This window comes from Rattus norvegicus, chromosome 1, assembly GCF_036323735.1.
Source record: "Rattus norvegicus strain BN/NHsdMcwi chromosome 1, GRCr8, whole genome shotgun sequence".
Taxonomy (NCBI): domain Eukaryota; kingdom Metazoa; phylum Chordata; class Mammalia; order Rodentia; family Muridae; genus Rattus; species Rattus norvegicus.
In genome coordinates, this window is record NC_086019.1 from 143,746,185 (window position 1) to 143,771,985 (window position 25,801).

The following is a 25,801-nucleotide window of genomic DNA, read 5'->3' on the forward strand; positions in this document are numbered from 1 at the left end:
CTCTTTGAAAATGGATGATACAGATATGAACCACTTTGCCTGACCAAGAACGTGCATGCATGTGTCTGTGCACGAGCATGCGTGTGCAGTCTGTGTCTGGTGGGGTAGGGGTGAGGTGGGGGTGGGAATGTGGTTACAGGGTATTTTGCTGTCCTCATTAATTTGTCTTATAAGCCATTCCCAGTTTCTGTAGTGTGTTTGTTGGTGTGTTAGCACCATGCCGTCTATGTTCCTGACAGTCCCTGTTCCCAAAGACTGTTTCACACAGCTAGGGATTTCAGAAGGACTTGGGGGACTTTGCTAGTCCTGAGTTAGCCCTCAGCCTTGCTCACACTCGTCTAGAAGAAACATTTCTTCTTTGTGGGGAAGCCTTCCCTTACCCATTTGTTCATCCCCTGAATGTCCTGTGACTGTGTGACACACACAGCCCAAGATACTCTATTTTTCACAGACCGATGACTTTTACACCTCAGTTCCCAGTCTGTACACCAACCTACGTTTTAACTCCACAGGTTCCTGGAAGGCAACATCTTTACAATTTACCTGTGTGATCCTGTTCTAGGGAACAGCGCCACCGTCTGGCCAAAGTCTGTATAGCACCTTGCACTTCTGGCTCCTGTCCCACATTAAACCAATCAATCATGTCAGCTCTACCCCATGCGGGCTCTCTGACCTTCCTCTTTTCACAGTCATCACAGGACTACAGTCATCCTCTCCTAAGAACTGGCCCCTGGCCTCCAGAGGAGCACACATGTCAATATTACCTGATGAACACAATTTGTTTTATTTTTCTGTCCAAGAGATGAATTTGTGCAGGAAGAAGGATGGTGACCCTCCCTGGAGCCGCACCCTGCCCGAAGCCCTGCTGCTAGTGTTGGAACCCAGGTCTTGGAGCTGTCCAACAGTGAGTGGGAACTGCTGAGGACGTACACTCTTGCCCGAACAGGCCACTGGTCTCACCGATGCCGCTTTCGGATACTCTGTAGCTCCTGGCAGATGGTGCTGAAGCTAGGCCTCTGCCCCGGCTCATAGGCCCAGCACTGCTCCATGAGCCTGAAGACTGCATCAGGGCACAGCTCTGGGCAAGGCAGACGATGCCCTACGAGGACAGGTGCAGCGCACCAAGTATGAGAAGGGATCAGATTCCTTCCGATTCACTGCCCGTGAGAGAAACCACTAAGAACCCCAAAAACAGAGGCCTAGGCTCTAATCTCTGGCCTGCCATGCATAGACAGGCTTGCCACCTGTGGTAGCTACAGACTCTTCTTATCCTGCCCCAGTAGGAGGTTTTGAGGAGGAAGCATTTGTCAGGAACATCTTAGGAGCTTGGTCCTGAGGTACCATCATAAATCTGTGGCCTTACCCTTTTCGACAAACTCCCGTGTCTGCTGATTGGTGAGGTTGGGATAAGGTGAGGCCCCTAGGCTGAAGGTCTCCCACAGCAAAATGCCAAAGCTCCACACGTCACTTTCTGAGGAGTAGCGTCCTGCAGAGGAAGCAAGGCAGCATAGGGAGACTATCCCCGTCAGAGGAGTCCACCCGTGCCCAGTCATCGGCCTTGCAGCCCAGGATGGGTGAGAATCAGGTACCATAATTAAGAGCTTCAGGGGCAGTCCACTTAACAGGGACTTGTCTGAGGCCGGCTGAGGCCGCGTAGATCCCGTCAGCCTCTTCTCGAGACATCCCGAAGTCACTGATCTTCAGAACATTCTTCTCTGTCACCAGGCAGTTGCGAGCAGCCAGATCCCTGGGTGAAGCAGGGCAGAAGTTGGTCTTCAGCCATTTTGGTTTACTTAGCTGGGTCAAGCCCTCTAGACAGCAAACAATATAGCTGTCCTTTGGGGCAAAGGAGGTGGTGTAGTTAGTAAGTGTCTGCTGACCAAACCTGAGGGCCTGGGTTCAGATCCCTATGTTGTTGTAAAAATATAAAAAAAATAAAAAAAGTATGGTTGTCTTTTACCTCATTAGGTCCAGCACCTCAGTGCCCCAAGATATCTGCTAGATATCTTGGTGGAAACACATCCCAACTCCATGGTGGCCCAGTGTCTCCTGCTGCTGCACACTTTCCTACACTCAAGCCCTCACATAAAAGAACACACAACACAATAATCTTTGGCCTAAGAACATTAATAACAATCTGTAAATACACAGAGTGGAATCTTAACGTCACTTGCCATGGCTTCTCTCCCTCTCTATCTCCTGTCTCTTCTCCCTCTCCATTCCAGTCTCCTCCTCTTCCTTCAAACTTTTCTCCCACCCATCCTACCTTCCATCCAAAGACAAGCCTCCTTCTATCCTGTACCTGCCCCTCACCTGTATTTTATAAATTCAATGGGGAGAAGGTTATGGTGAAGTCACCTAAGTCCTGAGTACATGACTAGGCAGCCGTCCTTGGGGCAGTGGAATTAGCATCAAAATACAGATAACTCCAGGGCAAACCACAACATCCCTAGCTCTCAAAGAAAAAGTTGGCAATGCTTGTCTGTTAATCCAGCACTGGGGCATCAAAGAGAGGCAGATCCTTAGAGCTCTCTGGCCAGACGGCTTCACCAAATTCATAATCTTCTGGTTTAGTGAGAGACTGTCTAAAAATCTAAAGTGAGAAGGATTAAGACACCTAACATTGGGCTGGAGAGATGGCTCAGTGGTTAAGAGCACTGACTGCTCTTCCAGAGGTCCTGAGTTCAATTCCCAGCATCCACATGAGGGCTCACAACCATCTGTAACAGGATCTGATGCCCTCTTCTGGTGTGTCTGAAGACAGCTACTGTGTGCTCACATTCATAAAATAAATAACATTGACTTCTGGCCTCCACAAACATGGACATATATGTGCATATGCACAGAAACATGGTGTAACTCTCACATACAAAGTGCTAGAGAGGGGTTGGGGATTTAGCTCAGTGGTAGAGCGCTTGCCTAGCAAGCGTAAGGCCCTGGGTTTGGTCCCCAGCTCCGAAAAAAAAGAAAAAAAAAAAAAAAAGAAACAAAAAAAACAAAGTGCTAGAGACCATTTCTGCCCAGGGAGCTGATACCTGGTGGCCACTGTGGTGGGGTCTCCCAGAGCCTGCATCAGGGCCTGCAGCCCACTCACCGGTGGATACAGCACTTGCTTTCCAAGTACTCCATGCCAGCAGCTGCATCCCCTACCATCTGCAGCAGGGTCTTCACCCGCAGGCGGGCTCCCTCTGTCCGCAGAAAGGTGAGAAAGTCGCCCCCTAGAGGCGAGAGCAGCCTTGAGCCTAGTGGGAGATACCAGGCAAGCTGAGCCCTCAGCCTGGAGACCAGCACCTCTGCTCACCTTGAACCAGCTCCATGACAATGTAGATGGGCTGTTTCTGTGTGCAGACCCCGATGAGACGTACAATGTTGGGGTGGTTGTACTGTTTCAGGATCCTGGAGAGCACTGCTGCTTAGGCTGTGTGTAATTCGTGCTCACAGCCTTCTGTACCTGTCCCTGTCCCCCACCTCTCAGAAGGAGCCTCAGAGAAGACAGAAGGCTACAGAGGAAAAGGGTGACTTCGAATGTCTGCAGCCTTGGACACATGACTGCGGGGCCCCGGTCAGTACCTCTTGGCACTATGGGTGCTACTTGGGTATGAGAGGACTTGGAGAATCAAATGCTAGTCAGTGCACAGAGGAAGCCTCTCACACAAGGAACCTCTGACTGTTCCCATTTTATGACCCACCTCGCTTCTTGCAGAAACTTGGCCTTGAGGTCAGGTGGGAGCGTCTCTCGACAAGACTTCACAGCCACCGGGGTGTTGTCTGCACGAAGACGTCCACTAAACACCTCTCCGAAGTTCCCCTGCAATAGTCCTGGTTCCTACCACAACTTCCTGGTATTGCTTCCCTTTCTCACCTCCAGAGGACAAGCCATCTTGTCCCCACTGTCCATGCTGCCTTGTCACCCTGGGTCTCTATGAGGAGTTCCCCTCGTAAAGATACAAACGTGGTCTGTGCCACCTTCTCTAAGAAGTGACATGGGAAGAATTGCTTTTCTTTGGGTCGGGAAAGCATTCTGATTGGAAAGTGGCTGGCGTCTGATATTAACAGAGGTGCTTAGTAAGACACCCTCGAGCAGGGCGAGAGCTGGGGTAAGATGTCAGTCTAGGAGTTGGTATTCGATATTTTATGAGCTGGAATCACACTGAGTCAAGGAGACCCTCTAGGAGCCTGGAAGTGGAACCAGAGGTGAGACTTGGTGAGGGGCCTAGAAGAAGCTGTGAGGAAGGTAACAGGTAGAGCCCAGAAGGTTGGAGAATCCCAGGGTCGTGGGGCTACACCTACCCTTCCGATCTGCTCTCCCAGCACCAGATCCTCATGCTTCAGTACCCACTTGTCCTGAGGAAAGAAGCAAGGGACTCAGAAGTCGGCAAACAGAAGGGGTGCTGGGCCTTGTGGAAGACACTCCGGCTGACACTATGTCAGTCTTGGAGCTGACCTACTGTGTCACACTGGCCCATAGGTTTGGTCATATCAGGACACTCAGATAATTTGGGGATCAGGCTGATATATATGGCATCCCATACCAAGGGGGAGGCTGGCCCTCTTGTGGGGTAAATGCTTATCCACACTCTGAGCACCTGTGATTCCCAAGCTCAACGTGGGCCAGGCTGGCCACAGGCTCACCTTGGGTACCGCCCTGAACAAGACAACACCACTCTTCTTTGTAAGGGGCTGCTGGGAGGACAGCAGGTGAGTGATGAGCAAAGGGATGCTGGGAAAGCCGTCCCCTTCCAGCCGGTACAGGTTCTGTGAGGAAGGGATTACGGGTGTTGGGGAGACCTGAGGTCAGCAGCTTCCTTTGGTAAGGAGACCTGAGCCCTGGAAGAGGCAAGAAGAGCAGCAACAGAAGTGGGGGACTAGGGGTGTGGTGGAGAGGTGGGGAGTAGGGGGCAGGGACTGCCTAGGACACACTGGTACGTGGCACTCTTGCTATCTTTTTTCTTTGGGGAGGAAAGACTCAGGGACATGGATATTCTCTTTGGGGCCCTCCAACTGAGTTAGAGAAGGAGGCACTGAAGGTACAGCAGTTACTCTCTACACTCAAGGTCACTGAGCTCTAGACCATTTCCCTAGAGAGGGGAAGACAGAAGGAGTAGGATCAGCGTCCCCTCCCCACTTACATCTGAGGATTGGATGATGAAGTGTCGGGGCTGGCCATCCCACAGCACAGACAGAACATACTCCTGCTTGCCCTGGCTCTCCCGAACCAGGAAGTCCCCGGAGTGTGTTAGCAGCTCAGCTACCTCTGCCCGAGGGATAGCCCCATGGTACCACAGCTGCTCGTGGAGGGGCTTCTGCACCTCTGGAACGAGCTGCAGCGGAGGAGGGATCTGGGAGGAGTGTGCAGTGTCACTGGGCTGGCTCAGAAGGGGAGAGCCCTGGGCTAAGGTGGGGTTTCACCGTGTCACCTGCTCTCATCCCTAAGCTATCCACGGGACACTAGAGCGGCCTGGTTCAAGCTCACTCTGGGCACAACTGAAATGGGAAGCTGGGGCTAGCAGATCCCAATCAAGTTAGGACTTTTCTCCTCTGAACCAGAGGCCTCTCCGTCACTCCCGAAGCAGCAGAGGAGTGCAGTAGCCAAAGCCACATGCCCCTGCGGCATATAGGGATGGTGAAGAGAGGACACGAGAGCTGGCAGGGCTCAGAGGTATCTGCAGCCTAGAACCCCAGGGAAGGAAACCCGAGGAAGGAAATGTTGTCCCCTGCTCGTGCTCCGCTGCCCCCCGCCCCGCTCCTCCCACCCCACACTGTGAAAGTGTTCTAGGCAGGCAGGTCCTTCTATCCAGAGTGTGGAGGTCTAAGGTCTGAGACTCCTAGCCTGGCCTAACTAGATGGGCAGAGGTAGAGGTCCAGCTCTGGACTACTCACGGAGAACTTGGGGCGGAAGATTCCAGAGAAGTGGCTTTTAATGATCTCCAGGGTGGGTGTCCTTCCCCCATCTCGCTCCTGCTCCTGAGGCCAGGGACAGACGTCAGCGTGTGGCCAGGCTTAGGGAGGGGGAGGGCAAAAATGAGGAGTGCAGCCCCTGCACGCAGGCTGGCAGGGGTCGGCATAGTAGTGGTAGGGCATCTCACCGTGGAAGAGGTGGAATGACGGTCATCCTGAAGGAGTGGTACGGCTGGGGGCTCGCCTGTCCCGAGCTGCTCCATCTTGCTCTGTAGAAGTTCCTGCTGAGCCTGAAGCTTGTCCTGATTGCACAGTGCTACCTGCAACCCCTGCATCGCCTCTTGCAGCACCTGCCTCTTGCCCAGAAGCTGCACCCTGCAGGCAGGAGCAGGGCAAGGGGAGGGCAGAGAGAGAGAGTCAGCCTGAACCTTGCATGCACAGCAGAGGGGCGGAGTCAGGAGGCTGCTGCAGGTGGGGTCTCCTCACCGTTCTCGGGGGTGGGTGTTCTGCTCCTCGCACTGGAGCTCCCGCTGCAGCTGACTGACCATCTCCTGCCGGCTCAGCACCTCTTTGGTGGCCACAGCCAGTTCGTCTGTCACAGAGGTCAGCCTGCACCCCAAGGGCAGGATAATGAAAGCTGTGCCCCCACCACATGCACCCCAACAAGCCAACCTAGCCTGGCCACTTAGCCAAGGGTTCCCTGCCCCCACATCCACCCCCACCCCCACCCACCCCCCCCCCCACACACAGGAAGTCTGACAAGCGACCACGCACGTGTGCTGCACGCTCTCCAAGGTCAGCTCGTTCAGCTGCAGGTCCCCAGGTTCCAGCTGTTCGCCCTCTTCAAGAAGTGACACATCAAAAGTGACACAAGGTGGGACATCAGGGGCAGATCTGTGGGTGCACAGGGCCCTTCAGAGACTAGGTCAGAAGCCCCGGAGCCCAGGAGGTTCAAGGATAAGGACCCCGGCTTACCCGTACTGTCGCAGGAAGCCTAGGTACTCAAACTCAGGCTGGATGCGAGCAGCAGCTGCAGCCAGCTCACGGTGAATGGATGCCACATCGTCCTGCACCAGACTGCTGATCTCTAGGTATTCCTGCAGGATGTCCTTCCTGCATCCCCCACCCCATAGAGCCACCGAGTCAGAGGACCTCAGGCTGGGCAAGGAGGCCAACTCAGCCTAGCAGGATGGTTTCCTAACAATTCTAGGTTGGAAGACGCCCTCCTCACACCCCCACCTTAGCTCAGATGCAAGTGAAGGACCTTCAGCAAATCATTAAAGGCCTCCCGGGTCTTCTGCTTCCCGAGAGGATTATAGGTGTCCTGGCAACGGGAGCTCAGGACCACAGATCCTGTGGGTCATGCCTGGTACACAGAAAGTACTCAGGAACTAGGTCCCCAATAAATGCATAAGGCAGGGATGTGCCGCTGACCCCCCCAAAGCCTGTCTCTCCCAGGCTTAGCACCACCACCCCTTCCCCACCGCCCAGTTCCAGCCCTGGGTTCTACTGTTGGTTAGAGGGTGCAGGGACTGCGAGCTTACAGGATGCCTGCCATCTCTTCGTGCAAGTCCTGTAGTGACTGCAGCAGGCCAGGCAGCATGAATTGGTGGTAGTGCTGGTGGTGCAGCTGCGCGGCCCTCACACCCAGTACGTAGCGGTTGTGGTGGGCAAAGAGCTTCCACAGGCTTCGTACATACTTGTCTTTGGCCTTGTCGCGATCCTTGTCTGGTAGGTGGGAGGTAAGAGAGGGTGTGCGTGTGTGTACAAGAGTGGGTGTCAGTGTCCCAGAGGTCCAAGGAGCAGCCCCCACTCCCTGGGCACCAGCAAACAGGTCTGCTAGACTGAGTTTTCTCCCTGCCAGGAAGAAAAGTTCCAAACCTTTGCTGGCTTCCTGGTACTTGCGCCTGGCCTGGGCACTATCTCGTGTCAGGGTCCGGTACTGGCTCTTTAGCTTCTCAATGTCCTGGCTGTGGGTCTGGAAGAAAAAGGGAAGTCAGGGTGAGGAGGCAGACCTTAAATCCAGGGGGAGTCATACCTAAGGTAAAACCTTGGGAGGGTTCTGCCACTCAGGCTGTCAGGTTAACCAGACTCATCCTTCTGAAAGAGTCTGGAAACTTCTGGAGATGGTGGCTGCTAAGGTCAGGGTCAGAGGAGTTGAGTTATAGACATGCTACTGAGGAGGCAAGAAAGAGTTTAGGACAGGTTCCAACTATCCCTCCCGGTGGCAGGTAGCAGCAGCCTCAGATGTATAGATTCACATGACCCCACATGACCCCGCATGACCCCACAATCAAAAGATCCTGAGACTTGGTTTCATACAGTGTGGTTATCATATTGAAATTGCCTCTGCCTCCCAAGTGTTAGGATTAAAGGCGTTCACCGCCGCCACCTGGCAACTTGGACAGTCTTAAAGAGCCAGATGGTAAATATACTGTGCATGCAGGTCATAGAGTTCTGCAGAAATTACTCCATTCCTTCACTGACACGTAGGATCCTATATAAGCACAGCTGTGTAATCCTTGGATTAGAATTGAGTTAGGAAAGTATGGGAATGCAGACCACAAGGGGGCGCTGTGGGTCCATGGTACGACCCAACTCTGCGGCGACGAGAGGGGTGTGGTACTGGGAGACTGACCAGTGAATGGGGGAGGGAAGCACCCAGAGACAAAGCAGCTGCATATAACCCAGCCTGCAGCTGGAATTCAGACCTAAGCAGGATCCTGCCTCTGGGGCCCTGGGCGGAGTCACTCTAAGCCAAAGATACACTTGGCCATCCCAAGTCCCTCACTATGGATCAACAGGTTCTGTAGCAAGTTAGCCTAAGTTGTAAGAGGAAAGGCGGAAGCTGCAGCAGAGCCACACAGGCCATCCTGGAACTAGGCCTGCGGTCGGTCAGTGACTTCTGCTTCCCTAGGCACTCTTGTGCAAAACTGCGCCCGATTGTGAAAGAGTCCTTTGGTGCACACCTACCTTGGTGAGCTCCTGCTGCAGCTGCTGCCACTGCTCGTTGTAAGTCTTTCTCAGGTGCTGCCGCTCCCGGATCAGCACGCTCAGCTTGCTCAGGGGCCCTGAGTTCAGATCTTCTGCATGCTGCCGCAGTACCCGGCTCAAGTTCTCCGTCTGGCTTGTTATCTCTGCCCAGGACTATGGCACATTGTGGGATTGGGAAGCAGGAAGAACATGGCAATGGCCAGCAAGTGGGTTTGTAACATCTCCAACCCCACCTCTAAGGGGGAGTGCATGGCAGCTCACCTGGCTGACAGGGCTGTCAGGGCCACTGCTCCAGCTCTGGCCCCCGCTGTCTTGCAAGGACATGTGGTGAAGCAATCCTGCATATTCCCGGTCACTCTTGACCCTCTGCGCCATCCACTTCCTCATCCCTTCCAATAAACGAAGCTCAGCTTCTTGCATCTGTTGCACTGCCCCGTGGCCCTGGGGGCTGCACAGCTCTGAAGAGAAGCCCATAATGGTGTCCTGGGAACAGAAGCGGGGTCATTCAGTGGAGACAAAGAAGCAGCTGGAGATGGAAGAACAGGACCATGAGGCTAAGGGCTAGTAAGGCCCAAGAGGGCTAAGGGCGCAACATGGGTGGGGTCCTGCTCAGAAAAAAATATCAAGAGGTACAGACAGTAGCCTGGGATGGGGCCGGTCCCTCTGCTTCCGATGAACCAGACCAAGTCTCAGAGCCAGTGGTCCGGTTTCCAGGAACCAGACAGGAGATCCCTACTAGTGTCTTTCACTCACACCACGCCTGGATGTTACCAAACCCTGCACAGGGCCTTCAACAGTGCTGGACGGCGGCCTCAGGGAGCCACCGAAGAAATCCTGTTACTGGGCTTTCCTGCTCTTCCCAAGCTCCTAGCCCCACCCTCATCAGGTCTCAGGTTCCCAGAACACCCGCCTGGCCCCTTTCCGGTGCCCACCCCTGCCCGTGTCATACATAGATTCCTGGATCTCGAAGGTGGAGTTACCTTTCTTGGGCAGCTGCTCCTGGGACAGGTGGCAGTGGACCGACTAACAGCCCAGAATCTACCCGGCCAGTTCCTGATTCCTGCTTCCTCCTCCGTGGTTTCAGTTGCTGTAGGCCGCGGGGCGGGTCCACTGTAGGGAAGAGAGAGCACAGCCCACCCCCCATCCTGCTCCCCACTCTGCGTGCCCTGGGCCACAGCCTACAGCGACAGCTCAGCCACGGAAACGGAAGGGAGGAGGAGGCCGGCAAAGAATGGCCATGCGAAGAGTAGCTTGCGCACCAGGCACTCCCCAGGGTCCTGTGAACGCGGTGTAAAGAACCCAAAAATGCAGTGGGGATGGAATCAAGGTGAGGCCTCAGGCAAGGTGCTGGGTGCACCCAGGGTGTGGGGAGTCTGGGGACTCATGTGAACCCTGACAGCATGCTAGGGTGCCAGGGGGACCCAGGAGAGGAAGGAAGCCTAGTCCTGTCTCTCCTCTGGATTCCCTAAGGAGAGCTCAGGCGCCAGCCTCTATTTGCATATTAAATCTCCAAGTAAAAATCCAAAACAGAGGCTTGCTCCTCAGACACAGGTTCCGTTTTCTCTCGACGCCCGGGGCAGGGCTTTCAGTCTCAGTGGCAGCCTGGGCAGCACAGGGCATAGGACTGAGGAGAAATTATTTCCCCAAGAGGAACTCAGGTTCCCTCAGCCATTCAGTCCCGACTCGCTGTTTCTTTTCTTTTGAGAAAGGGTCCCTCTATGTGGTCCTGTCTGCCCTAGAACTTGCTGTGTACATGGGCTGGCCTCAAACTAGGAGATCCCCTACCTCTGCCTCTCAAATGCTGAGATTAAAGGTGAGTGTGCCCAGCTGTGACAAACCCCTGAACTGAAAGCAACTTGGGGAGAAAGGGGCTGTCTGGTTTAAGAGTCCATTGTGGGAAGTCAGGGGGCTGGACTGGAAACAGGAACCACAGGAGAACACTGCTCACTGCCCTCTTTGCTTTCATATACACCCCAGGACCCTTGCCTGTGGTAGCCACCCCAGTATGATAGGCCTTTCCTCAGCCACCAATCAAAATGCGGCACAGACTTGCCCACAGACCAATCCGATGGAGGCGAACTCTCAACTGAAGCTTCTCTTCCCAGGTGACACTGGCTGTGTCATAAAACCAAGCAGCACACAGATCCCTCACTCTGGCCCCCTTAGACTAGACCTCTTGGAGGCAGTTAGGCCTGTCTGCAGGCCGTCAAGACACCACTAAGCCAAACTGGCCCCTAGCTCCAACCCCTTCCCCCAGTTGAACACAGTGAAGGGTCCTGAGAAAAGGAAGAGCAACACACTGGAGACCAGGCTTGGTTTGCATAGTCTGCACGTTTAATCACTTTAAAACCTCTAACATTATCTCGTGTCCATTAAATAGAACCAACAATGCCAGGCCTGTTTAAATTACAAGGAAAAAAAAATGACTGTGCACCAACCCAGCATCTTACAAAACCAGCCTGGATGGCCGCTAGGGGTGGGCAGGAGAGCAAGGGGCACCCCTGGACAGGTAGGTTGGGTACCGAGAAGGGCTAGGAAAAAGAAAAGAGGAGGCCCAAGTGGGAGGGGACTGATTGTCCTAATGGGAGGGGTGCGAAAGGCACATCAGAACAGGGGGTTTGGGGGGCATCATAGGCCAATGCTTTCTCCACCAGGGCACAGTGTTAGAAAGGGCTTGGTGGTGCCACCTGCCCACCCCTGGCACTTGGAGAGCCAGCAACCCAAAAGCCTGTGGCACAACCCCATTTGAAACAGATGATGTCAGCCTACCCCTCCCACCATGACCCCCTTTCCTGGAGCCCAGCTGGCTGGCCTGCCTCTTCAGGACTTGGGGCTTAGTGATTCCCTCTGCCTCAGAGCTGGGCAGCCATGGGAAAGGCAGGGTGGACATGGGTAGGAGAAGGTGAATGGTCCAGCTGCTACCCCCATTAAAAATACAAAAAAAAAAAAAAATCAGCATCTAAAGTGAATAATCACAAAGTGAAAATATATCCTCAAACAGCTCCTGAGATCCCCACAGGGGAAAGCAGCATCGGGTGGGAGGCGGGAGGAGCCACCGTCCCTCCCCACCACCCACCCAGGGGCTCCTGGACTGTGAGCGCCAACTGCCCAGGCAGCCCCGGGCTCAGAAAACAAGGCCCTGGCAAGGGGGAGGGTGCCATAGAGGATGGTCAGGACACCAGCATAAGGCCCCAGAGCCTGACCTGTGCTGGTCTAGCTCAGCCTGGCTACCAGCTGAGGTGGAGACCTGGAGTGCAGAGGCAGGCTGAGAGCAAGAGTGCAGGCACACTGGAGAGTGCCTGCTTTGCTTTGGTCCCTTCCTGTGACTGCAAGCTTCTTCAGAGGCTCATCCTGAGCCAGAGAGGGTCAGGGGATGCAAAAGCCCTTGGAGAGGTGGCCACCTTCTTCAAGTACCTCCTGGCCAGCCTCCCTGTTGCCTGGATGGGGACCATTATTGCTTTCTGAGGGGCAGGGGAGGGGCAAGGCTGCAGCCTGGCCAGGGACTCAGAAAGGCTGCCCCTCTTCACTCTGCAGGAAGCTGCCCTAAAGATTTACTCCTTCCTCCACATGGAGGGTTGGTGGGGGGTGAGGCTCCCGGGACCCCACCTCAGGCAAACAGGTAGGCCCAAGGGTCTCTGCCCCTCTCACCTCCCAGCTAGGGTCCAAACCCAGTCCCAAGATAAAAAAATACTTTGGTGAATTAAAAAGTGCCCGAGGAAGGGATCGATTTGATAGGGTGGGCAGTGGGCTCATCAAAGGGCGCTCTGGTCTTTGATAAAGGCGGTCCTCTCGCCCCGGCCCTCATCCTCTTCTGAGTCAGATGGGCACTCCTCCTGCCAGGCCTCAGGAGGCAGCCCCTTGTAGGAGATGAGGCCACGGTCCATGGTGTACACTTTCACTCCCCGGAAGCTGAAGCCTGAACACCGATGCAGGAAGAGGAAGACGATGCCAAAGATGAGAGCGATGATAAGGCAGCTGAGGCCGGCCAGGACCTCCGGCAGGTGAGAGGCCAGCCCAGCCCGCAACCGGGGCTCCACTTCCACCTCTGGGCGCAGTGCGGGAGGTGGCTGCTGAGGTCGGGACTCTCGGCTGCTCTGGCTTTGCCGGGAGCAGGTTTGCTCCACAGGGTCCAGGGAGGCATGGCTGGGGCAGCTGAGGCAGTCTGTGGGAGCTGGGCCCTGGCAAGTGGCACATGAGGCGTGGCAGGGGGTGCAGACACTGGCACGGATGATCTCCACATCATTCTCAGTGCTGTAGTGTGTATCAAGGACTTGGGGTGTGAAGCCTGGTGGGCAACGCTGGACACAGCTTTTCTGGTGCAGTGAGAAACCTTCCTCACACACTGCCAGCACAGGAGAGGAGGGCGTGTTAGTCAAGTGAACAATGGCCTCTGAGTCCCTGAGCTCCGCCCAGGCTCCACAGACCTACAGTCCTAAGTAGTCCCCACAGTCCCCAGGAGGTTTTTCTCTAAAGTTCACTGGCCCCTCCAACTCCACTGTTCCAACCCCATTCCCCCCAATTCCCCAGCCTTGATCACGTCACTACTGACCCACGCAGGCCTGGCTGGATGTGAGGGTCTTGCAGCCGCTGCTCTCTGGAGGTGCAGAGAGACCCTCAGAGGCTGTGCCATATAGGACGAGAGTGAACTTGGTCAGCGTCCCTATTCCAGAGTTGGTAAGAGAAAAGGGTCAGGGGTGTGAGCACCTTGCTAACACCCTAGGTCCCACCGGCTCTCTCCCACCCTCCACTTGTCAGTGTGTCCAGTACCATAGTTGTTGGCCTCGCTGGTATTTTCAATCTCTAGGACCCACTCGCCAGAGGGGTCCTCATCCCAGGAATGAGTTGTCATGAAAGCCCAGTCATTAAATCCATCAGCAGAGTAGTCATGTGGTCTGGAGGAAGAGAGTTCCTTATAGCCATCTGAGGCTTTAGACTTCAGGAACCCAGGTCAGGGGACACCTAGCCCATGACACATGGGACATGCACCACCCCTCCCCACGAGGCAACCTGCTGGACTGGAAGCACATCTCGGGCAAGCTGTCTCCCAAGTGTCCTTAGCCAGGGGCCCTATTTCACAAGGGACATGGCTGGCATGTCAGACAGCAGTCTAAGCAAGGGCTCCTATGCTGAGGGAGTCACAAGGACGAGCTGTCCCTCCCACGTGTTACTGGTGGCTAGAGTCTTGGGGACAAAGGAGGGAATGATGTAGGACATGAGAAGGAAACATGGAGAGCACCTGGCAGCTAATAGGGTGGAACGGGTGCCCATGGGGCTGATGAGGTGGATAGCCAGGTCACCACGGCGATTGTAAGACAGGGTGAGCCGTGCCTGAACGTGTTCCAGTCTGGAGATGTGGTTGGGCTCACCCAGGCACGCTGTCACGGTCTTGCGCACCTCTAGCCGTTTGCCAATGTCCCTGTGCAATGAGCACCAGTGAGTCAGTAACCAGGCCAGCAGTAACAGAGGGCACCCCAGAAGCTCCCTCCCACTCAGGTCCAGTCTTTACTTGGGCTCTGCCAGGATTTCAATGATGCACTTCCGCTGGGGGGCCACTGTTGTCCAGTTCTGGGCCAGGGCCACCATGGCACCTGCATCCAACAGCCCGTAGCCATAGGAATGGCTCACTGTGGAGGCAGGGAAGGGTTAATGGGAGGTAGGAGAGCCCCCATCTTGCCTCAGAGCCTAAACCTCTGGGTTACCTTGCCCTCACCTTTCCGGCCCACGCCATTGGTGGCCCAATCGTTAGCGTTGAGATGTGCTGGCTTTGAGGTCTGCACCACCAGGTGCTGCATGTCCCGCCAGGTGAGGTTCTTGCTGCAAAGGAGAAAATGTCTGGGTCAGGCTTTTTGGACCGTGGCTGCAGAAAACAGCTGCTTTTAGGGGCACTGGTGGGGGCGGGCTGTTGCTTGCCCACTTACTTGGCCTCCAGGGTGAGAGCAATGATACCAGCTGCCAAAGGGGCGGAGGCTGAGGTGCCTGTGTGAGACTCAGTGCACTTCTGCCTCAGGTCAGTTGTCACCTGCCAGGGAACAACAGTGGTGAGACCTGATGGATATCTGGAGGAGGAGCCACCTGCCTGTCCTTTTGTCTATCGGACCTGGGTACCCTAGATGGTACAGTGAATCAGTTAAGACACCTGAGGTCCAGCTTCTACCTTACTACCATGCATAGCTCCTTCTAGGGCCAAGGTTCTCAAGGAATAATTGGGAAACAGTCAGAGGTTGGAGCATAAGGGATATTTCTAGGGAGAGTCTATACTTCTCAGGGGGTCGGGGATGGTTTGGTAGCCCTCAGAGGTCTGGGGGAATCCCCAGCTCACAGGGTAACTGCACAAGGCCCAAGCTACTCTATTCAGCCACACAGGGACGAGAGTGGATAAGGCCTAATGGCGCCCTGAGCAGAGAGCAAGGAGCCTCCCCTCCCAGCCCCCAGCCCTGGGCAAGACTCACAATCTGCTTCTCATTCTGGTTGCCACTGCTGTAGGTGGTGGCCAGTGTGGAGGAGCAGGCCTCACTGTACCAGGGCACGTTGCCGAATTGTGTGGCACTGCTGATGGACAGCGTGTAGATGCTGTTGGTGTAGCCGTCACAGTTACAGCTGTCATGTTCCCGGCCCCCGTTCCCTGAGGCCCAGACAAAGATGGAGCCCAGCCCTCCGCGGCCCTGTAAACACAGTGGGCTGAGGTTACTCAAGATGGTGTACTGTGGGGTAGAGAGCAAGGAGGTCTAACAGGAAGATGTTAAGGCAGACTGAGAAGATGTGAGCTCTGTCTCTATGGACTCCATTCACTTCTTAGAATCACCAAAGATCCCTTGTAGATGACTACACAAAATCAAATTGGACCAGGCTCACACCAAAATGCTTAGAGTGGTGATCCCCCAGAGCGGGGTGATCCCCCAGAGTGGGGTGATCCCCTCAAAGCAGGATGATCCCCTCAGAGCAGGGTGATCCCTTGGAGCAGGGTGATCCCCTTAAAGCAGAGTGATGCCCCAGAGCGGGGTGATCCCCAGAGCGGGGTGAGCCCCACAGAATGGGAGAATGGGCACTTTTTGCTTTTTCCCATTACTTAATTTAACCTAAAAAGATACTGTGTTACATTTGTATGGCCATGTGTGCCATGATACCCATGTGGTCACCAGAAGCATCTGTGTGGAGCTGATCCTCCTCTCCTTGCACATTTATATGGGGACTGAGGCTTGAGCTCAGGCCCTCAGGCTTGTGTGCAGACTACCTGTTAACCATCTCTGTGACCCTATCACTTTACTATTTTGGTAGTGCTAAAATCAAACCCATGGCTGAGGCTGGGATGTGGCTCTGTGGCAGAGGAGCTGCCAACACAGGTAATGCCTCTGCTCATGTAACCCCGCAGACCCCCGCCCCAGTTAAGGAAACAAAAGGGCTGGAGAGAGAACTCAGAAGTTAAGGGCACCGTGCTCTTGCAGAGGACCTGGGGTTGATTCTCAGCACCCACATGATGGCTCACAAACACCCATACTCCCAGTACCAGAAATCCAATGGGCATGCATGCCATTAAAATATTTATATAACATAAAATAAATAAAATGAAGATATATCGTCAGTTCCCAACTTCTTAATGTTTTAGTAACAGTTAGTTTCTTAAATTGATTTTTATTTAAAATTTTATTTTTATTGCAGGAGTGTTTTGCCTGTATATATGTGCATGTACTTACTACATGTGTGTCTGGTGCCCTGGGAGGACAGAAGAGGGCATCAGTTCCCTGGACTGGAGTTACTGGTAAGTTGGGAGCCACTATGTGGGTTCTGAGAACCACACCCAAGTCTTCAAGAGCAGCCAGTGCTCTTAACCACTGGGGCATCTCTCTAGCCTCTATAACATTCAATTTTACCACTTTTGTCAAGATTAAAATTAATCAACCAGGTAAAGTGGTGCACACATGTAATCCCAACAGTCAAGAAGCTGAAGCAGTGCAATCATGGGTTCCAGGCTAGCCTGGGCTACATAGGCCAGTCTAAACTGTACAGAAGACTTCGTCTCAAAAAGCAAACCAGCCTGGGCAGTGGTGGCGCACACCTTTAGTTCCAGTACTTGGGAGGCAGAGGCAGGTGGATCTCTGAGTTCCAGGCCAGCCTGGTCTACAAAGGGAGTTCCAAGACAGACAGGGCTACACAGAGAAACTCTTAGAAAACTGGAAAAACAAAAACAAAAAACTAGGAAAACTGAAATATAAGGAAGAGAGCAATGGAAGATGCAATTCAGCCAGTCTGATTTCCAGAGCTAGACCAGGACTCCCACTTCACCTGGCTAACTCCCCGAAAGAAGGCCTCCTCGGCGAGCCGGGCTGGCCCATCCACGGTCTTGCCGTCGTCCTCGGGGCCCCAGCTGGCGCTGTAGATGTGGATGTGGTTGGGATTCAGGCCCAGCGAACGTGCCTCTACCGCGTCAGTCACCTCGCCATCCAACATACGCACCCCTAGCCGCAGAGGGGTGGGAAAAGGGATGCTGCGTGGGTCCAGCCACCAGGGCACCCAAAGGCACAGGCCCAGTTTGAAGCCGGGTGGGGGCGGGGGGGGGGGGGCGGTGAGAGAGAGGAGTGGCAGTGCTGGGAAACCCGAGCCCCTTATGCATGGTCTCCCACTGTCTTTCAAGAGCAGGACCTAAGGAAGAGGAAAGGCGACCCGACTTCTCCCAAGTCACACCACTCTTCACTAGGAAGGGACCGAAGGCTGTGCCATGATTTAGGGAGACTTTTAAATCCACACCCCACTCCACCATGCTGCCAGCTCTGGGATTCCAGGTTTTCCTTTTGCCCAGAATCCTGCCTAGACTAGCATGCTGCCAAAGATCTATGGTGGAAGGCATTGAGTGGGCAGGGAAAACTTCCGGGAGAGGCTCCTCCCACTTCCATACCCACCTCCAATCCGGGCATTGTAAGCTACACCTACACCACAGACACCATTGTTGGCCACCGCTGCCACTTCCCCGGCACACCGAGTGCCGTGCCTGCAGACCAAGAGCAGAGTAAGAACGCGGCGTCAGTGGAGATACACAAGTGAGGCAGTAGCTCTAGGAATGGACGGCGCAGAAAGGCCCTTGGGCCACTCAGCAGTTCCCTGTGGCGCCTGATCAGAAGATTTGAGTTTGAGACCAGCCTAGACTACAAAGCAAATTCTAGGACAGCCAGGGCTGCATATGGAAACCATGTTTCAAAGAACGAAAACTGAAACTCCCTTGGGGAACAAGACTTCAGTTAGACAAAGACTTCAGTTATGTGTTGTTGTATTTAAGATATATTATTTATTTATTCATTTTATATATGGGTGCTCTGTCTGCCTGTACACCTACACGCCAGGAGAGGGCATCAGACCCCATTACAGATGGTTGTGAGTCACCATGTGGTTGCTGGGGATTGAACTCAGTGCTCTTAACTGCTGAGCCCTCTCTCCAGCCCCTGGCTCTCCAAGATAAGGCAGCTTGGCTGGCCTGGAACTCACTGTGAAGAGCAGGTCTCAAACTCACAGAGATCTGTCAACTTTTCCCTCCCAAGTGCTGGGATTAAAGGAGTATGCCGCCATGCTGGAAAGACTTCAGTGGGACATGGGACATTCAAGCTCACCCTCGTGTCCCTGAGGGACGAGAGGGAGAGGCTGAGCGACCAGGAACTTAACATTCCTCACCTGTTGTCATTCATCTGCGTGTACCGAGGCTGTGGGTCAGGGTCCTGGTCATTGACATCAAAGCTGGCTCCCGGGTCCTGGAAAGGACAAGGCCATCATCAGAGCTGCCTAACCACATTACAGGAGAGTCCCCAGAGGTGGCTACCCAGGGTCACTCCAGCCACTCTCTTCCGTTCCTTACATAATTGCCTGCCAAGTCAGGATGGTTCTTTTCAATGCCGTCATCCAGGATGGAGACCACAATGCCACGCCCTGTGAAGCCCTGGGCCCAGGCTTCCTTCACATTCAGGTCTCGCTGAGTGACCCCAGACTGCAGAGACAACCAGCCCATTACCAGGGATATTTGGCTATTAACTCAAAAGAATAAATTCTACCCTAAAACCTCTATCTTTACCCATCCCAGCTCTTAAAATGCCACTCCTGGGGACTGGAAAGACAGCTCAGCAGCAGAAGCACTGGCTGTTCTTTCAAAGGACCCAGGTTTAGTTCCTAGCACCCACGTGGTCACAACTGTCTGTAACTCCAGTTCCAGGGGATCTGACAGTCTCACACACTCACATAAGCACACCAATGTACATAAAATAAAAATAGATGAATCATAGGCATAGATTCTGGGAAGGCAGGATGGGTTAGAGCAGTGGTTCTCAACCTGTGGGTCTCGACCGCCTGGCAAACTTTTATCTCCAAAAATATTTATAATTCATAACAGTAGCAAAATTATAGTTATAACGTAGCAACAAAAATAACTTCATAGTCAAGGGTCACCACAACATGAGGAACTGTATTAAAGGGTGGAAACAGTAGGAAAAGTTGAGAACCACTGGGCTAGAGGCAGAAAGAAGGGAGAAGAAAACAGAAGAAGCCCCGGGGTGAGCCTCATCCACTCACAGGACCTCCCAGTGGTGGGGAAAGGGACCAGAGTCCAAGGAGCATACCAGGTACCACTGCTGAGGGAACTTGGGGTCTGTGGGCTCCTGATACACGTCCCTCTTGGCCCTTTGCTTGGCTACCTGCTGCTCCAGCCACTTCACCTAGGAAGACGGTAGAGGTGTGGGGGTTGCAGAGTGAGGGAGACTCAGAACAGAAGGGGGTGGCAGCCGGAAGGGCCAGGGCCACACTTACTTGAGGCTCCCTCTGTAGCCGGCTGTGCCGCGGGCGGTGAGGCGACAGGGACCGCTTTGTCACTGCTCTGTGCCAGAAGTGGTAATAGTCACCGAAGATCTACAATAAAACAGTGAGTCTGAGATGGGCCCTCCATCTGCCAGTCCCTGGGGGAGGCAGAGATGGGGGTGGACAAGGCTGCTGGGGAAGCTCACTAAGGCAAGCGACTGGGGGGGGGGGGGATCTGTTCCCTGCTTAGGACCCACAGGAACATGCAGGGGATGATAGGGCCACCATCATTGAGATGTGCTGGCTTTTCTAAGCGACCTATAGGAAAACCCACAAAGAGGACAATGCCATGGATCCCATTCCACCAGTCACTTGGAACCTGCCCCTGACCAGATGTCCTGGAAGACAAATACGATTTCTCCTTTAAGGTTTGAGAGTCTCTGCCCTCACTCCCACTAGGGAACGTCCCGAAGTCACAAACAGGCCAAGTTAGAAGCCCACCTGGCCCAGGTTGTGGAACCCATGCTTCCGTGCCACACTATCAGCCACAGCTGGGCCTCCAGAAATGTGCACAGCCCACGTGTTGGTGAAGATCTTCTGGCCGCGAGCTTCAGCTGCTAGCAGGACCAAGGCTCCTGCTGCTGCTACCACCCATAGCAACCAGGGTCTCAGCTCCATGGGGGGGCAGGTGACTGGGACCCCAGAGCTCCGTCTCCCTGGCCTGGTCACAGGGCCTTGGCTGCCACGTGCCTGCTCACTGCCAGGGTCCCGAAGCTGACTGGGGGGGGCATGGAGCCGAGGTGGGTGGGGCTGGAGGACAGGACGGGGGCCAGATCTAAGGGAACAAGAGGAAGAAAGAAGAGTTAGTCCTCTCTGTCACACACTGATGCCGCCCTTCCTATCCTCAAGGCTGAGTCAGGGCCTAACAGGAGTTTCAAGGGAGATGGGTAAAACAAACACCTAAGGGGCTGGGAAGATGGCTTAGTAGGGACAGTTACTGCCACCCAAGCATTAAAACCTGAGTGTGGAGTCCCAGGACCCACAGGAGAAGGTAGGCTTGGCAGCATGTGCCTGCAACTCCAGCACTTGGCAGGGCAGAGACAAGGACCCCTGGGGCTGCTAGCTGGGTCAACCTAGCCAAACCTGCAAGCTCCAGGTTTGGTAAGAGACCTGTCTTAGTCCCCTTCTCCACCCCCAACCCCCCTCCCCCAAACAAAGTCAGAAACACTGGTCAGGGCTGGAGAGATAGCTCAGTAGTTAGGAGCAAGCACATTCTGCTCCTGCAGGGGACCAGAGTCCTCACCCTAGCACTTGTATTGGATGGTTCACAACTGCTTGTAACTTCAGCTTCCAGGGATCCAGCCCCAGCCTCAACAGAGACAGACAGACAGATGGACGGACACACACACACACACACACCAAACCCCTAAGTTGTCTCTGTAAGATATCTAGTACATATCCCTAAAGGTCGGCCAAACAAGACACATGGACCCACAGTCTCCCCTCCCAAGCCTTTCTCCATCAAGAATATAATCAGGGCTTGAGTCATTCAAAAGAAAAAGCAAACAATGACCAAAGAAAGAAAGATACATTATCAAATGGCATGCACACACGATTCCATTTTGTTTTCTTAAAATTATGCATGCATATTTATAAATAACCAAAACAAATCTGGAAGGATACAAGTTACAATTTAACAATGGCTCCTTGGAGATGGTGAGAATTACGTGTAGTAATTGTTACTTTCTTTGTGCTATTGTATGTTCTCAAAATATTTAGGTATATTTTATAAAAGAATAAAATCTTGGCTCTTTAAAAATTGAACAGGGTCTACCCAACTCATTAGGGTGTCCTGGTTCAGCAAAAAGGTTAGATGTAGGGGCTTACTTGAGAGATTCTCAGTCCTTGGGAGGAAAGAGTGGGTATCTTAAGTTGGGATGGAGGCTCAGAGCCATGCTCTGAGCATGAGGGATTCCAGAGGTTTCGCCGCCCTCTAGGGCTGAAATGACGGCCATCTTTAAAGGCAGGCCCAAGCTGTTTCCTGGGCAACTTTGCTCCTGCTAGTCCAGCCAGGCTTGGGTTTAGAAGTCAGAGCTGCCCCCTGGCTTGTTCCAGGCCCACCACCCACCACCTTGCGTAATCTGAGCCAGACTGCCAGGGCAAACACTGGCTGCTGCGCCAGGAGCACCAAGGTGAGGCTGAATCAATAGCCCTGAGTGGTGTTTTTCCTCCTTCAGCAAACAGACAGCAAGACCTTTCTGCCTGGGGCCACATAACTGTCCCCATAGAGGGCCCCGACTAGTCACAAGCCAAGCTCCTGGGGTAGGTGGCAGCTAGGAGAGGTTCCAGTAGGCTGCTGGAGACATCCTCTCAGTGCCAGGATCCTGATACCCCTACCATTCCTGTGGCCCAGCCCTAGAAGTGGCTCAGCCAAACGGTAAAATGTAGGTACCTCAGCACACACTGCCCGGAGGAGCTGGACAGATCTGCTTGCCACTGGGAACTCCATGATTCTCCAGGAGCTGCCATGAGCTACAAGTCTCCCTAACTGCTGCCGTTTCACCCCACAGGCTGAGGGGACTCCACTCACAATCCTGGAGTATTTTCAGTTTACACCAAAATAACCCGACAGCTGATGGCAGGGGACATCAAGAGGCAGACTCCATGCCTGAAGGGCAGAGTCCAAAGGGCTCCAAAGACATGCCTGGGAGTTAGAGCTCCATGTCCCCCCACATAGAAACAGGACCCTCCACATCTAAAACCTCTTGAGTTTAGACATCTGCAGACTCCCTGCTCCGAGTTCTGAGACCTGCCTACAACTTCCAAATTACAGCTGGGTTGCTCTGGGGCTAGCCCAGGTTCCAGTAAACTATATAGATGGGGCCACAGAGACAGGACCTCCACCCCACCCCAAGGAAGATGATCTGCTTCCCCCGACACCTTGCTCCCAACTACGGTAAGGGTAGAATATGGATTCCAAACATCAGACCGTCCTGCCTCATGATCAGACACATAGGAGGGCACACACACAACACATACATAACACACACACACACACACACACACACACACACACACACACACAAAGAGCTGAGAACAATGAATGAACAGGCTTCTCCCCACCCCCATCCCAGACTCTGACTCACCCTCTGAGTCCCAGTTGTCTCAAAACCAGGAGGCTGGATATATTTCTAGCCTCTCTGGGTCAGTCTTGCCCAGCACTCAGCGCTGGGCCTGACTAGAAAAGAGGCTATAGGGCTGTTCCTAGCTCTTTTCTTGGGCAAAGCTTTTTTGTCCCTCCCTAGAACCTACCAACAGAGATCACCACAACCAACCACCCAAGGAACTTACCCCCAGGTGTGGCTGCTGGAGACCTGGCTGAGGCAGCCACGGAGCAAGCCACTGAAGACTGCTGGGAAACCCAATCAGGTCTCTCTTTCCAGCAGAGACCCCAAGGCAGGTCCTGTTACAGGCACCTCCCATGAAATTTTAACTCCTAGTCCCTGTTCAACTACTGGTCCCTCGGAGATCTTACCCAGGTCATTTCCTCTCTCTGGGCCTCAGTTTCCTTGGTGGTGGAAAACTATTAAGTCAGAGGCTTTCAAACTTTTTTTTTAAGCCACGGAATCCTCTTTTTTAAACTTCAAATTTTAGATAGAAGTCCAAAACAGGAAACAAACACCTAATCTGTTTGACCACTCTCCTTTGCTGTGTCCACACCTGGCCGGCAGCCACAAGCCCTCACTGGGCCACATCACCTGCGTTGCCTTGGCACTTCCCAAGTCACAGAGAATCCCAGCGCTCCAGAGAGATGAAAGTCCACTTCCCCTAGGCGCAAAGACCTGGGGCGGTGGGAACGTAGACACTGGCTAGACTAGTGTCTGCTGTCAGACCTGTATGGCAAGCAGGCCGCCCCTCGGCCAGCCACCCGACGGGGGCAGTAGGGGCCTCCGCCAGGCCTCGGCAGGAGGCAGCCCAGAGCGAGCCTCCTCAAGCCGGCCTGTGCGCGCCCGCGAAATCCGCCCCCGACCGCTCCGGCCGCACAGGTGTGCAAGCCGGCCGAGGACCCCGTGCCCTACCAGGAGCGCGCCCCATCGGGCGCAGGCCCTAGCCGCCGGGGCCACGGAGAACGGCGGGCAGGCGGGAGCACCCAGAGCCCGAGGAATGCTCTGCCTAGCCCGCCCCAGCAGGGGCCCCGCCGGCGCTTCCTGAGGTCAGAGGGCTCGCCCCGGCCTCAGCGGAAAAGTACCGGCGCGGGCCCAAGCCCGGCGCTCAGGTGGGCTGCGCGGCTCCGGTCCTTCCACCGCGGCGGCAGAGAATCCGCGGCCAGAGCCCGGCGGCCGGCGAGGCCCGGGGCTGCGCCGCCCGGCTCCGCGCTCCCCCGCCCGCTCCGGGCCCGGCTCCCCAGCGCGCCGCCTCCCCGGCCCCGGGCCGCGCGCCCTCGCCGCTTACCCTGGGGAGCCGGGCGGGGAAACTTTTCCGGACGAGCGCCGCGGCTGCTCGGGTACCCCTCGGCCGAGCACGGAGCCCGGCGGCGGGGGCCTGGCTCGGGCGGTCCCCGCGCCCGGCAGCGGCGTCACAGCGCGCAGGCGGGGAGGCGCGGCGGCGCGGCCTCGGCCCGGCCGGCGACCAGGGCAAGGCTCGGCCTGGGCTCGGGCGCGGGCGGGGGGCAGCGGCCCGGCCGCGGCGGCGCGGCTTGTTTACTCGGGCCGCTGTCACGGCGGCGGCGGCGGCGGCGGCCCCGGCTCCTCCTCCTCCGCGCCGCGCCCCTCCCCCTCGCGGCGCCACCTCCGCGCTCCGCGGCCGCAGCCGGCCCGGCCCGTTCGCCGCCCGCCCGGGCCGGGCCGACGTTCTGAGCGCTCCACGCGGCGGGCCCTGCGGCCTCGGGGCGCCCTGTCTGCGGCTGCCAGCGGGGCTGGTAGGGAGCGTGGTCCCCGCGCGCCACCCCAGGCCCCTCGGACCGCGCCGGGTTCGGCTCTTGGCCCCGCAAACTCCCGGGCAGATGGTCTCGGAGACCCGGACTGGGAGCCTGCGGGCGAGATGGCGAGAGAAGGGCCAAGGATCGGGGGTTGGGGGGAGCCCAAGCTGTCCCTGCCTTCCCTGCGGTCCTGGCTTCCGAGTTCTGAGTTTGGGGGATAATCAAGGGAAGCGCCCTGGGATGGCGGACCTGGGGAAGCTCCACTCTCAGGTCGGACCTCACAGCGGCAGAGCAGCCCTCGCACCTCCAGCTAGAGGAGTCACAGTTTTATTTGCTTCTGTAGAGACAGGTGAATAAACAGAATAGCCACCTCCTTTCATGTTTGGTTTTGGGTTTTTTTTTTTTTTAATACTTTTTTTTCTCCTGGAACAACGGAGAGCTAGGCACTGGGCCAATCGTTCATTCTATCTTCTCCTTATGTACATTCTTTAATCCACATAATCCATTCAGGCTAACATTATTAATCCCACTTTACAGATAAGGAAACTGAGGCACACAAAGTTTAAATAATTTTCCTTAAGTTACACAACTTAGCAGGCCTCAGATTTGGCAGCACTTCATTCCAAACTACTTACAATATACCAGCCAGAGCCCTTCCCTCCCTGGGTTCCTGCCCTAGAAAACGGCTGTGCTACTTGGCGGAGGTCGACATTCTGCTTGAGCTGAGAAAGAAGAGGGGAAACGGGCCAAGATCTTCCCAGGCTGGGTTGTTCCAAGGTCGCCAGAAGTCTCTGCACATCCCTTCTTGCTCTCTGTGAGATAACCTGGCTACATGATCCTATCCTGTCCTCTTCCTGTGTGTCTCTAACACGGGTTCCTCAACAGTGATAGAAACAGAGGCCATCAAGCACTTCTAGAAGATAGGCACCGTCCTAAGCTGTCTCCGTATGCAACTCTTCATCCACAGACCCCATGAAGTTCATACCGTGATACCTAGGTACCTTGTCTGTATCCTGGGTTCTTTTCTCAAAGGACAGAGTTTAGGCCCAGTGAGGTTAAATAATATGCTAAGGAGCCATGTGTAGTAGTAGCACCTAGTTGTAATCATCAAACTGGGAAGGCTGAGGCAGGAGAATGACTACAAGTTTAAGACCAGCCAAGATGACATATAAAAGACTTTGTCTCAAAACCCCCAAAGAAATACACAACACAGGTGTAGGAATA

At 54.7% G+C, this 25,801-nt stretch overlaps 2 protein-coding genes and 1 long non-coding RNA gene across 13 annotated transcripts; 1 reads left to right on the forward strand and 2 right to left on the reverse strand.

The window, feature by feature from the left end:
* Positions 1-760: 760 nt before the first annotated feature.
* Positions 761-9,997, reverse strand: Fes (FES proto-oncogene, tyrosine kinase). 7 transcript variants are annotated; one of them, NM_001108488.1, is made up of 19 exons: positions 9,873-9,997; positions 9,154-9,375; positions 8,872-9,045; positions 7,780-7,876; positions 7,443-7,626; positions 6,874-7,011; positions 6,673-6,792; positions 6,385-6,507; positions 6,087-6,273; positions 5,881-5,964; positions 5,130-5,339; positions 4,633-4,755; positions 4,291-4,344; positions 3,690-3,808; positions 3,302-3,396; positions 3,095-3,218; positions 1,590-1,747; positions 1,364-1,486; positions 761-1,099 (listed from the first exon to the last, which is right to left on the reverse strand). In NM_001108488.1, the coding sequence occupies exons 2-19, from the start codon at positions 9,364-9,366 to the stop codon at positions 957-959; spliced, it is 2,469 nt and encodes an 822-aa protein (NP_001101958.1). In that variant the 5' UTR covers positions 9,367-9,375; positions 9,873-9,997; the 3' UTR covers positions 761-956. The 7 variants fall into 7 exon arrangements, 4 of the variants coding, with proteins under 4 accessions (NP_001101958.1, XP_063123003.1, XP_038938259.1 ...); XR_350521.5 differs by lacking the exons at positions 761-1,099; positions 9,873-9,997 and having other exon boundaries at positions 3,302-3,418; positions 9,154-9,366; XM_063266933.1 differs by lacking the exons at positions 761-1,099; positions 1,364-1,486; positions 1,590-1,747; ... (1 more) ...; positions 3,302-3,396; positions 9,873-9,997 and having other exon boundaries at positions 3,664-4,176; positions 9,154-9,366.
* An 87-nt stretch (positions 9,998-10,084) lies between these two features.
* Positions 10,085-11,844, forward strand: LOC102553801 (uncharacterized). 2 transcript variants are annotated; one of them, XR_350524.5, is made up of 2 exons: positions 10,085-10,219; positions 10,602-11,844. It is a non-coding gene; the product is annotated as an uncharacterized LOC102553801 (long non-coding RNA). The 2 variants fall into 2 exon arrangements; XR_005499276.2 differs by having other exon boundaries at positions 10,091-10,219; positions 10,598-11,844.
* On the reverse strand, positions 11,205-24,246 carry Furin (furin (paired basic amino acid cleaving enzyme)). Of its 4 annotated transcripts, none has more exons than XM_008759555.4 (16): positions 24,112-24,246; positions 20,161-20,494; positions 19,672-19,770; positions 19,485-19,580; positions 18,731-18,859; positions 18,550-18,626; positions 17,787-17,875; positions 17,173-17,345; positions 15,342-15,554; positions 14,811-14,911; positions 14,603-14,706; positions 14,399-14,516; positions 14,129-14,308; positions 13,660-13,784; positions 13,442-13,552; positions 11,205-13,234 (listed from the first exon to the last, which is right to left on the reverse strand). In XM_008759555.4, the coding sequence occupies exons 2-16, from the start codon at positions 20,335-20,337 to the stop codon at positions 12,645-12,647; spliced, it is 2,382 nt and encodes a 793-aa protein (XP_008757777.1). In that variant the 5' UTR covers positions 20,338-20,494; positions 24,112-24,246; the 3' UTR covers positions 11,205-12,644. The 4 variants fall into 4 exon arrangements, with proteins under 4 accessions (XP_008757777.1, XP_063128021.1, XP_063128016.1 ...); XM_063271951.1 differs by lacking the exon at positions 24,112-24,246 and adding an exon at positions 23,418-23,614; XM_063271946.1 differs by lacking the exon at positions 24,112-24,246 and adding an exon at positions 23,195-23,347.
* Between the last annotated feature and the right edge of the window lie 1,555 nt (positions 24,247-25,801).